We start from the raw sequence: 13,218 nt of genomic DNA, 5'->3' as shown, positions 1-13,218 counted from the left end.
GCAGATTAAGTAATAGATTAGTTAACATTGATTTGATTTGTGTAGTCTGTTCGGCATAAAAAATGCATATTTTTAAGTATAAATGAATAGAGTAGTATAAATGGGTGGGTTTAAAAGTGGTTTTGGTTTGCTTTTTAAAACTACTCTAGGAATCACTGCCAATGTAATGAATTAGAGCCTGAAACTGGCTTTTAAGTCTGCTTTTAAAAAATGGGATGGAGACCGTACTTTTAGGAAGCAAAAACGTGGCATGAGGAAGGGAGCCTGGCATGTGTGTGTGTGCACGGGATCACAATGGCACTTCTTAAAGGTGTGTGTCATGTTTTCTCCACATAAAAACTGTTGGTACAGGCTGTGAATAAGGACTTAAGGATTATGTCTGTAAGAGGAAATCTGCTGTTCTAACACTTATTACTAGAATGTCTGTCACCTACTGTAAAAAATAATTGGATTATATAATTGCCTTACTTCTCTGGTGGTTTAGTATGCAACACTACATTACATTTAGCACCAGAGGGAGCCAATGGTGTTTGTATTGGTTTAGAAAATTACGGCATCATGTTTTAATTCTTTGTGTTGCTCCTCTGTTCAGTACATTCACAACACTGAAATTACAGTGTTTGGTACAATTGTGAATGTCTCTTGAGACTGGCCAGCCACTGTAAATGTCTCTAGTGTGGTCCTGGCACTGTTTGTTTGGCAGGGACTGCATGCCGGGGGGTGGTGGTGTGAATAAATGCCAAATATCTGAACATATGACATAAGCTGCTGAGAATAACACTGTGCATGCAGTGTTCTCTTCCAGACAGCTTAAGGGCATTCGAACAGCTTTTTAAGGAAAGGTAGATACAGAAGTGTAATTTTAGTGAATAGCTGTCATTCCTCAGGGCATAATAACATTTACATTCTTAAAACAGTTGCTAAATTGCTAGCTTTCCATCCATAGCTGAATTATGCTTAGAAGTTTTCATTCGGATAATAGAATTAGATTTTCTTTGCCTTGTGTCAAATTGTCCTGACTTCAGTAGTTGACATCAAACCGTATGTGCTCTGATAGTGCTCGTGTTACTGCTAGTGTAAAGCTGTAACTCTCTTAATTTGGCATGGTCTGTTAAGATCTGCAGCATTAGCATATCCACTTGAGTGATAATTTGATGTCATTTTTGAGGAAGCTTTGAAGCTTTACGCCACCCAGGGTCTGAGCGCATGCATGTATAACTGGGAGTCCTGTGCAGGGAGTAGGGCTGTGAGGAACCTCCTCAGAGTGTCCCTGCTGTGTAAAATATTCTTTGCTTGCAATAATAGCTTGAAGAAGATGCATATATCTTTTTATGATACCACCGATCATCCAGGTAACTTGTGGTTGAGGCTTTTGTATCTTGGGCTGGTAAACTTTCAGGAAGGTTTTGTTACAGGGTAATTATTTTAGCAGTTTTAAAAGTTCACCTTTCAGAGATGAATACTAGTAATATCAATGAAATGTAATTTGTTAACATTAGTTTTCACATAATAACCTAAATCTTGGCAATAATGAGAGGATGTAGGGCTAGAAAGGACCTGTCTAACCTATCTGTCGGGCCCTAGGGAGGACAAGCTGTAGTGGTGTCACTCCTGGTAGATGTCTATGCTATTGCTATCTGCAATAGCAGATGTTCTGCAACCTTTCTGGGTTGGACAGTTTGGTGATTAATTAGCTGAAACATTAGAAAACTTTTCCTAATATGACTTAGTCTTTCCTCCTAGGTCATGTTTTCTAGACCTCTGGTAGCTTTTGTTATTCCTTGAGATTTCTCCAGCTGATTAGTACCTCTTCCCTGAAGTGTCCAAACTGGCCAGTCGAGGCCTCCCTCGGGCTGAGCGCTCGTCTCTCTCACAGGCCGTGCTTGTGTAGTGTTTGCTTTTTGCAGTGCTGTTGCACTACTGTCGTAGTTTTGGTCAGCTGCAATCCCAGATCCTTTTCTGCGGAACTGGTTCCAAGCCATTTTCTATTCTGTAGATTTAAATATTTTTAGGAAGTTCTTGTATTTGTCAGAGCGGAGAACAGCAGGGGAGGTGCAAGGCTTGCTCTGTATTCGTCCTGTCAAGAGACTGCAGAAGTTGAAAACCTCCCACCATGGGAGTGAGGGTGCAGTCCTCTGTCTAAGCAGACAGTCGTGTCTGTGTCCCACTCGTGCCTCACACCCCCTTGACCAAGTAGCCCAGAGCATTTGAGAAAGTAGAGTACAGTTGTTGACTGTGCTCTTGCCTGCCTTGCTTCAGCACTAGCTTACCTCCCGTGGGTCAGGCTAGCATTTCAAACTTATATGTAATTCAGAAAAGTAATTTTAAAAATAACAATCCATCCAGAACAGAGATCACCTCTTGACTCCCGGAGGTAGTGTTCCCATCTTCTCTTCCAAGTTCTCTTGTGACTGGTAGAAAGGTAGTATTCACTTTGAAACTGCAGGCTCTTAATTTCACCAAAAAACCCAGACTTTATTGCATAGGAAATTTGAGATCATCTTTTCTCATGAGCTTTGGTGTTGGAGTTCCTTGGCATTATCTTCCAAATCATGGAAAACGTATTCGCATTGTTTTTAGGACTTTGTTTACTACTGATGTCTTTCCCTATCAGTACTTTGCACATTTGGACTTGTGGTCCCAAGAGATCATGCCTTTAAAACAAAGGGATATAAAAATTAGTATCCAACTTTTTAAGCAACAAAACAAAGCAGCATACCTCCAACTGTGGTGTGGAATAAATATTGTATATATTTATAAATATTTGTAATATAGAAGGATCCGTATTACATTTTACTTTGCATCCCGATTCTGAGGAAATCTGCTCAGGCATTTTCACCTAAAGCAACTCTTTCTCATTAACTCATGACTTTTGAAGGTAAGCATTATTGTAATTTGATTTATTATGAAGTTACTGGTGTCCCTTCTGTGGTGGAGTAAGCTTTGTTCTGAAGTCCCTGAAGTGTTTGAAGATACTGGACCTGTATCTTGACTTGTAGTGTGGGACTTAGATTTACACTAATTTAAGTCTCTGAAAAGTTGAGGGTAGGAGGTGCTTCTCTGGCAGACATGGGTGTCTAAAGGCTCTTTCATGTTAGAGTAAGTGAGGGGTAAGATGGGTTTATGGAGAACAGATGAGTTGGTCCCAGGTTGAAGAAAATGTGGTTTATTTCCAGACAAATGCATATATGAGTGTCTGTGTAAGCACATGTCCACAGTTCGCTTGTCCTGTGTGAACAGGAGAAAATGATGTGAATGTCAGTTATGTCATATTCATGATTTTGAGACATTCAGAGAAGCAATTTGTATATTAAGCAGTTTATTATTAACGCTGGTCTCTGAAGACAGTCCAGGCTTGTGCATATTGAGCTGAGTGCTGTTCTCTGCTATCCCTCATCCTTTGTGCTGACTTGAGCTTTCAAAGGGGATTGTTTGAGCTAAAGGACAGAACTACAAATGAATCAAAATCGAGATCTGCCCCCCCAATTGATACTTCACTCTTACGGCTGTAACTTTCTTTTTGCTCATTTAAATCGATCCAGTTAGCATTGAGCGGCACCAGTAGTTTTCCTCTGGATTCTAGCCAGCTTTGTAACTAAAGTCACAGTCATCCAGGGTGGGGGGAGCTTGGCTGCCATTTCATGGGGCATAGCATGTTGTCTTCCCCATGTTTGTATGCAGAGAATAGTGGCACAAGGAATATGCACCACCAGAAGCAGCCCCTTACTGTCCGTGGGCAGAGAGATTGCAAATTTAGCAGACCCATAATTGAAACACACACGTGAAGCCTTTTTTTGTCATTCCCTAGCCCGCCTTTAAGTGGTTTCTGAGTCTGACCTTTAAATACAAATGTCCTGGTGAGGTGATGCTCTTATCACTGGGGCTGGTATTTGGCCTGCCTTTCTCCCTTCACTGATGTGCAGAAGGGCACTAACTCTCTTGATTGCACAGCAACGCCGGCGTGGGCCACAGTGGAGGTCTCTGTTCCAGCTGTGGCAGCTTGGCTGGGTGGTACCCACAGTGTGCCGTGGAGAGGAAGGAGAGCTGCAGCAGTGCTGCCTGGACTCTTGCCTGTCCTCCTCACCAGCTCTCCCTAGTCAGTCCCTCGCCTTCAGCGTCATCCCAGCTCCAGGGACCAGCCCCACAGTTTCACTCAGGGCCAGCCTTGTTCATATTACCACAAGACTGTCCATGTTTCTCAACCCTCAGCTCGTTCAACCCCCAGTAACTTCTCACTCTGCTCTCTCCCTTCCAGCTCCATGAGGGCCAGGGGTTCCCAGGGAGCATGAGGGGGTGGGCAGGGGGCCATGATCCAGTCAGGTGCTAAGAGCTGATGTCCAGGGCACAGGAGGGACACCGACAGCCTCTCCCCAAACAGACGGGGCAGCACAGCATTAGTGCATTTTCTTCTGTCATCTGCATATACCAACTGAAAGTGAACTGCTTATTTACAGACCTGGCTTTAGACAAGCTAGAAACAGTTACTTGATGTTAGAGAAAAGAGAGAAGGATAGCTGGTGGGCTGTTTTGCTATTTGCAAGGGCTTAAAAAGAGTGTTTTTTCCTTAGGTGCATAATTGGTTGAAAGTATTCTGGGATTTACTTTTGTCCCCCATCCCCTTAGAATCAGAAAGATAAGTTTGAGCTGGATTTAGTGAACCACCCCTCTCGTACACTTAATGCTCAGAATTTACTTTCTCCCCAAACATAGTGGCATTCAGGATCAAGGGCTTTTGTTTTCTTCTACAGCAAAGGAGATTGGCAGAGACCTGTCAGAACCATGCTGGTGTATGTCACTTCATTGGTTTCAATCCTTTCAGTGTGGGCTTTTAGCTTCTTGATGATTGATGTGCTTCGGTTTGATTTAAATTGTTGGGCTCAACACAGAGGTTACTGTGTGGGAATGGAAGTATCTGTGGCAGGCAGGAAGTCAGATAAGGAGAACTACTCAAATGCCATAAAAATAATTACAGAGAATCAGCATCTTAGTCAGGTAGCCTAGTCTCTAGTGCCAGCGGTTCATGTAGGGGTAATAGTTGGTAATTCTGTGAAGGGTGAGAGAATGGTGTGGTCTGCCATGACAAGTTTTTAACTTTTCCTTCCTTACAAAGTATCATTGATCTGCAGTAATGAAACACAACTGAAGCCTTGAAATTTTCTTTACAAAAATAAAGAATGCTCAAGGAAATAGAAGAAAAGGGAACAAAAGATCTGTGCATTTTACAAGACCTGGAAGTAAGCCAAAGTCATTACTTTGTGAAAATAGTAGGGTTTTCCGTCAGTAATCTAGCTAACATGTAAATAACTAACGTGGGAATTGGGACAAAAGAGCTGGTTATAGGGGACTGTAGCCACCACCTGAGTCATGTACGTTGGATAACCTGGCACTTCAGCTGAGTTCCCTTGAAAAGAATGTAACTGGGAGCAGCACAGGGAGGATTTGATCTCAGGATATTTATAAATTACGGCTGGAGGTTCAAAAAATGGGGTGAAAAGGCATAGTCCAGGGTATCAGTGAAATTTTTAGAAGAAAAATAATAATGATAATAATGAAAATATAACAAGCAGGTTGCTTCTGAGAAAAAAAGCCTTAAAATCATTGTACCCGAAGAAAAATACAAGACATTGTCTTCAGTGCAGAACTCTTCTGCGGGTAACTTGCAGTGGTCTTCTCTGTACCAGACAATCTTCTAGTTCAAAAGGAGTTTCAGTTCTCTTTCTGTCTGTTTGCTTCTGCACCACTCCCCCACCCCCCCCCCCCCCATTCTTGGAGACAGTATTACACCTTGAGGGATAGCTGGAAAGATTTGTGCTAGAAGTGTTTGTGAAAACAATGTTACTAGTGCCATGTTTGTATTAATCGATTGGATAGAAGAGTTAAAGTTTGTACGTCTTCTAATGACATTTTCTTCTGAAACATCAATTTAAATAAGGAACACTTTTTAAAATGTCCCTCCCAAAAGGATGTTTTTCATTCCTGCCTTTGACTTTTTTCTTTTTTTAAAACAAATTTTTCTCACCTCTGAGTCCCGTTGGTTGATTGATGACTTTAGAGCATGGTATTGCCTCCTTTTCTCTTCTCCTTAAAAGGTCTGAGTGTAAGGGGAAGGGACGTGTCAAGACAGACACTTGAAGTGAAATAGAGTATTTTCTCTTTGGACAAAGGAGCTGAATGAAAGCATGTGAGAATTCCTGTGACATTCACATAATATGCCAATAACTCTTACTTTGCCATCAACACAGAATTGTAACACTCAGTCATGGAAGAAAAACAGGGAATTTGTGGAGAGTAGTTTCCATGGTACCTAGGTACAGTGTTTTCATTGAACCTGGTTGTGGGAGCTGTGGTCTGGTTTCTGTAAACGCGAGTCTCGAGGGTGGGCTCCTGTCAGGTTCCCCCCATGCCTTGAGCTCAGGCCACAGCCTGTGCCCACTCGTACACAGATGGCTTCTGGAATCACAAAAGGTTGAAGAGCTCGACGTCTGGTGACTTCAGTCCTGTGTAAGACTGAGTGACTGGAAATTCCTGTGTTGAAAGTTACAGGAAAAGGAGAAGGTCAGAGTGATGCAGTGCAGCTGTGTAACTCCAGCATCTATGGCAAGAACATTAAAAAAAGTGAATTTAATCCTTTTTTAACACATCTTAAACCCTTAGGGAGACTTGAGGGTGTTAGCAGCTGGTCAGAGAAAGGGAAGAGTGGAGGAGAGTTTGCCAACATTGGTCACAACAATTACAGAATTTCAGTCTGCTCTAGTCTGGCCCTCTGCAAACACGGAGGATACGCACGAGGTTATAAACATTATAGCTGATACAAGGCGAGAGTCATGTTGCTGTCTAGAAGGTAAAATCCCTCAGTTTCAGGATTATGTGTATCTGGTTTGGGCCTACCCACAGAATTTTGAAAGCACCTAAATGCTGAAGGTTGGGAGTTCGTTTTTTTTTTGTTGTTGTTGTTGTTTTGGGGGTTTTTTTGGTTGGTTTGTTTGTTGTTTTTTTTCTTAAAGCACTGGGATGATTGATTGGTAATAGGGAGGCTTTTGGGGACAGTGTTCCTGCTGCAATATGGGAGCTGTGTTTGTGAGAGTGTTTGAACTTTTCTACACTCCCTTTAAATAAAGCTCACAGCCTGTGGTTATGCAGCAGATTAATAGTAACAGCTGTGGGCTAACAGAGGATTAAAACTGTCTTAGCATATGAGAACATCAGTGATAAAATGCATCTGGTATGAAGTCTCCAAAGACTTATAGGATTGTATGTAAATAGTAAATATGTTTCTATGGTGCTTATCTTCTATTCTGCTTGTGACTGCTGGGTTGTTTTCAGAATTTTTGTTTCTGGGTGCCGTGAGGTTAATGATATTTTCAGAGAGGCAGTTATGCAAAGAAGTTGTGTGGGATCTACATAGCCTTAAAACATTTGTACGGTGTGTTTTGTTGGCAAGGCTTTATAATGGTGGAGAGTTTCATGCTTTGCAGAGTGAAAAGAAGCAAGCTAGTTACACTCTGTGCTAGTGCAGCTCTGTTTCATCATGGATTAATTTGTCTCACTTTTTTTCCTGCAGGGATTTGGTAGGGTAGGGAAAGGATTATGAAAGGAAATATGGTAATGTAGTTCAAACTACATTGGAAGTTCAAAAATATTTTAAAACATTTACTCCAGGCTGTAGTGTTTAGTTCAGGCTATTGAAATCCTGCCTGTGAAGGAAGGCACTGCTAAGATAGAATCAGCCACAAACAGAAAATCACATAGTGCCTACAAGGGATAAGTGACAAATGGATAAATAATTTTAAAACACATGGGGCAAAGATATTTTAATAGATCTGTCTAGTAAGTAATAAGGTGATAAAAAATGAAAAATTACTTCTGTTCATAGGTTAAGACAACTTACACTAGACGATTTTGGTATTTGTGACCAAGCATGGACAGAAGTCATCAAGGCTTTATAGTTTTTCATATTATTATACAAGCTCTTGTGTTCATATAAGGTCTGTTACAAGTTCAGAGCATATTCTTTTACCTAATCTTCAAATCTGCTTCTTCCAAAATAAGTGTGAAGCTTTTTGTTTGTAGTGTCATCATACAGGTGCCAACCAGAACTATACAAAGTCTTTCAGTGTTACATACTCCTTTTATATTTGTACAAGCTTGTTCCATCTAGATAGTGGAATGGAAGAGGGAAGCGTCAAAATCACCTGTGGTGATACAGAGTATTTTAAGACTTGCTATGGAGTCACATAAATACATTCAGTTGCTCTGGTTTTATGAATTGCATTGAATGAATTGTTCTAAGGTACGATCAAATTGCAACTTGTTTATAGTGTTTTTCCATTCATTGCTATTCTTTATAGATATAAAAATAGGGAAACATAAAAAAGATGTTCTGTAGGCATGCATCATGTCTTCTGCAACGTGTATAGCTTAAAAGTTTAACTTCTAATATATTCACTATTCTTGAAATATTAAATTCCTCTTGTAAACCAAATAATTGGGATACAGTTGGCTGATGACTAGCTAGGAGAATGTATAAAATATTCCCTTTAATTGGGTTTTCGCGTCTTATTTTTCCTCTTAAATTTTGCAGTTGGCATCTTTCCAAATAATACATCTTTTGCATTAGTTTATAGATTGTATAATACATACTCATGATAACGTTTCCGAGATGCTCTTCCTAAACACAACCCTCCCCAAATTTAAAAAAAGCAAAGCAACTTTGATCTTCTTCTGTACTCTTAGAGGATGTGCTTTTCCAGTGTGTGCACAGGCAGGTATTCTCCCTTGAAGTTAACCTGTATTTGCCATTTATCTCCTCTTAAGATTGGGTTTAGTCATCTCGGTTCAGCATCATCGTTTCCAGAAAAGTCAATCATACTGCATGCTTAGAGGTGAAGCTTTGAGAAACAATTTCATGCTTGCATGCAAATATGTCCTAGTATAAAAAAGAAGGAAAAGGGAAATTAAAGGAGTGCACAAAATTGGTTTTAAGTTTATTGAGAAGGTTACTATGTGTGTTTCTGATGGGTGCTGACAACTCCATTCCGGAGTCAGTTATTGAGGTGCCCATCACTCCATAGAGAGTACAGCACACCTCACAGGGCTGTAATGTGGGCTGGGGCTGAGACCTGGCTTGTATTTGCCCTGCAGTCATGCTAGTTCAAATGCAGTCATGATTTAAACAGTGATATAATTTGAGATATAATTAAATAGTGATATAATAGTGATACTGTTTCTGCTGTACACTGGCCAAGCGATTGGTGTAAGAGGTTAATTCTGGTTTAGTATGCAGTGCGGTATTTTACCCTAGGGGTAGGGAACATCTTATGTAAAGCAGTTGACTGAGAAAGTCTTAAGCAAAGCAAAAAGAAAGACCTTGCAGGAAAGCCATGCTGACTATCTCATATAATGACTTTTTCTTCTTAAGTTCTTTCTGCTCCCCTTGATTTAGAAGTCTCTTTAACCTGTGTCAAAAGTCAGCTCTGGCAAAGAGAGAGGGGCCGAGCAGAAGTCAAAGTAAAATGAAGGTGCAAGTTTTGTTTATTTTCATTCTGCTTTCTGTATACTTTTTCTTGCTTATACTTCTGGCCCTAGGAGCAACTGACAACAGAAGCCTCCCTCAACCCCCACAAAATTGATAGAGTTTTCAAATTGTATTTCTACAAAATTTGCTTATTATTTCCAGTTGAGCAACAGACCCTTTGGGGTATGCTTAAGTGAAAGTTACATGGCAACTGTAGTTTAATAGCTCATATCCTGATGAGATTCCAGTTCTAGTGGTAAGCTAGAGTAGTTGCAGTCTGGCTGTGGTGGGAAAAAGCCCACAGCTAATGTAGATCCAGGATAGTCGAATAGCATTGTTACAGTATTCTTCAGTATAAGTCTTTAAGATCTATGTTTTTTTAGTCTCTGTTCCATTCCTTTTTTCTTTTCAAATAAAATCTGTGTATTACAGGCAAAAGCAGCAAATTAACAATTTACATCAGAAGATAAGGGAGAATGAATTACGAGCTCAACACGCGAGACTGAGCCATCTTGTGAACTGCGAAGAACCTTACATGACTAATTTGCAGGTAGGATGGATATTTTTCTTTCAGCAAAGCTTTCAGTTGCCCAGTAACTGACACCTGAAAGCATGTTCACAATTTACTGCAGGCCAAAATGGAGAGCTTTTGTGATTATTGATGGTTGTGTAATTGTATAGTTCCAAATTGTATAGAGGAGAATATCCTCTAAGTGTTGTAGTTTACCTTAGGTTTGCAGAAATCTAAGTTACATTAACATTTTGTACATACTTGTTTTGAAATCTGGTAAGAATGGGGTAAGAATGAGGGATTGTGACACTAAGAATAAGGGTTTAACAGCATGCATGTAGCACAGTTATACAGGGAGATACTAGGAGATAAAGTAGTTTGATAAGAGAGTATCTGAAAACAACTGATGGAAGGTTTTCTGAAGAGGAGAAGGAGGTGTACTACCCAAAGGAGTGGTTAAATTATATCGATAGAATAGATGGAAGAGATGTGAGAAGGCAAACAGACGGGTGGAATACCTTTGCACAAGACACCTGAAAGGAATACAGATTAGTACTCCTAGGGAACACTTAGTCTGAAAGGGAATGTGTGGTGGTATTTTGGGCATACCTGTCCTAATTTTTATCTAACTAGCACAAATATCAGAAAGTGTAAGGATGAGGTAGCATAGGCTAACCACGAAATGCAGATCAGTTTGAGGACTGTGGCTGCTACCCTGTTTTAGCACAGAAATTCCGTCTCCAGACCTTGGCATATCTAAAAGGCAACGTAGAAAGAGAATGTTAAAGGCAGATGTGCAGAGAAATAGCTTTTCTGTCCCCTTTTATTACCTTATCTTTTTCTGTCACAAGCACTGCACCAGGATCTCAGCTAGCGTACTTCAGCATGACATTAATCATGTCCTTGGAATAACATAGCTGTGCATCAGGTGAGAATCTTGTTTGTGTGAGACAGGAGAGAAATTCAGGTGGAGCCTCAGTGTGAAGCTAGGTATTCAGAAAGTTCTTCAGACATCTAGGAATGTGGCTTTTGGTGCTTCCGGAAGTTCTTTTATAAAATACTTTAAAATTCTGTCTAGATTAAGATTGGGGGGGGGGGGGGGGGAATTACTGCAGAAACTGAAATTTTAGTGTACATATCTTAGTATACCATAGTACACTTCAAATAAAGCAGCAGATGCATTCATATTTCATAATTTAAAGAGTTAAAGTTTATAATGTATTAGGATTTCTGTTTGATTTGTGTGCCTTCTGTAAGATTAACTTACAAATGCAAGTCTCCTTTAATGGAGGTTTTAATCTCTTTTAATGCTTTGCTGTAGGAATGTTACTAGTTAAAAATACTGCCTGTATAATTTCTTTAAAAATACCAATTTATGGTATTAAAAGAATCTTGAAACTGAAAGCCTAATGGGATGCATCTCCTTTTTCATCCCACATGCAGCTGATTTCCATTTTGTGCTTGTCTGTCTGTGGGCAGTGGAGGTAGAAGAGTAATATTGAACTGCATGAAATGGAAAGGGAGGAAGGGTTTGGTACACAGGACAGAAGGTAGGAGGCCTGCCTTCTGATTGTGGCTGTAGTCTCAGGCTTGTCCCTGCACCATTCTGCACCTCAGGTGTGATAGCTCTAAGGTTTGACTAGTACTAATGTTCTGCTTTAGAAGGATCTTGAGACTGGAACATCTCTTACTTTAATACATTCATAGCCATTTTATAGAGTGTTCTTCTTCCTAGGGGGTGGTATGATAATGCAGTGGCAGTGATCTGTTTTGAAAACACTATTTGTTTGGATTTTCAGGGGGTTCTTTTGGAATAAGTCACACCTCTTCCATAAATCTGAGGAGGAAAGTGGCCCCACAATGTTCATTTGCATGTGTTGTGAATGTAAAGGTGTCCAGCTTCTTTATTTTTTTTGCTCCAGATTCCTGAAATACATGCTGTTACCATGTATTTTAATGTTTGAAAAATCAAACTCCACCCTTCCTGACAGTGGAAAAAAAATGCAGGACTGTTTTCGGCTGTGCCGCTCAAGTATACGGTGGTATATGTGCATTCATTTGTATTACTATTTTATTTCTTTTTGTAAGCAACCACAGTATGAGAGCACACCACTGCAACCTCACGTTTCAGAAAGATCAACATCCCACCTTGAGGAGCTTGAGCGAAAGATTGCAGCAGCTGAGAATAAGGAATTACAACTCAGTGAATTTGTAAAACAAATCTCAAACAAATCTAGTGAGGAGAAAAAGAAGATGGAGGAGAAAGTAAGTCTTTCATGTTCCAAATTTCTTTCTGACACTGTTACAACAGCATATGTTGTGTTTGCTAGAAAGCAACTTAGTATGTGGGTTGCTGAGCTATTTTTGAAAGGTAGGTAAACTATCTGCGATAGAAAAATTGATAGTGATTGTAGCTGTTGGCAATGGATAAATCTGAAATCCTAAAAAGCAATACTAGATGAAATGGCAATCATGACAATGGTTTTAACCAGGTACCAGTTAAACTTGCTTTGAAGAAAAGCTGCTCAGCTCTAAGAATTCATGTAGCTTGAAGTGTTTATTACAGTAAATAAAGTATCATTTAAAAACATAGAAAGACTGTGAAAATGAAATCCCTATTTTTAGCATGGCTTGTAAATGTGGGCCCTCATGGTTTGAGATGCACTTACCAGCCTGTATGTGCCTACTCAGCAGGAGTGATTCTCTTGTAGCTTTACTAGGATGTGCAGAGTAGACTTTAGTCTGAGACAAGGAAGGGGCTTAGATGGCTGTGTTCTTGGAACTGTCTAGACGCGGGGTTTCTCTGGAGGCTGAAGCAATACCCAGGGGTAGTTTTGAATGTCCTGTCAGCCTTCCTTTATTGCAAGCAGGAATGTGCCATTGACCAGGTGCTTCCTAATTAGTGTTAGGGATACATTGTCACTGTTACCTTCTCTTCTTTGATCACTGGGCCTTACTACTGGGCTTAGATTTATATTAATGCAGGTTCAAGGGGTAGGAGCAGTATGATACAGTGAAGTGGCAGGTGGGAAGACAAAGAAGAAAGCATAATTTATCTCAAATTCTGCCTTACCATTTCCTATTAACCCTGCAGTAAGCTTTTCACTAAGGGTAACATTCAGGAAGGGCAGAAATTGGATGCTGCTGCTTCTTCCTGTTTCAGCTTTTCCTGCTTGTGTTCCTCGCTGTGTAG

At 40.2% G+C, this 13,218-nt stretch overlaps 1 protein-coding gene across 1 annotated transcript in view; it reads left to right on the top strand.

The window, feature by feature from the left end:
• Positions 1-13,218, top strand: part of CEP85L (centrosomal protein 85L) — a 124,908-nt gene that overhangs the window by 92,999 nt on the left and 18,691 nt on the right. The window contains exons 5-6 of the mRNA XM_076333484.1: positions 9,947-10,064; positions 12,114-12,290. Coding sequence (XP_076189599.1) covers positions 9,947-10,064; positions 12,114-12,290 — 295 coding nt within the window. The remainder of the gene's footprint in view (positions 1-9,946; positions 10,065-12,113; positions 12,291-13,218) is intronic.

This window comes from Aptenodytes patagonicus, chromosome 3 (assembly GCF_965638725.1).
Source record: "Aptenodytes patagonicus chromosome 3, bAptPat1.pri.cur, whole genome shotgun sequence".
Lineage (NCBI taxonomy): Eukaryota > Metazoa > Chordata > Aves > Sphenisciformes > Spheniscidae > Aptenodytes > Aptenodytes patagonicus.
This window is presented reverse-complemented; position numbering and strand designations above follow the sequence as displayed.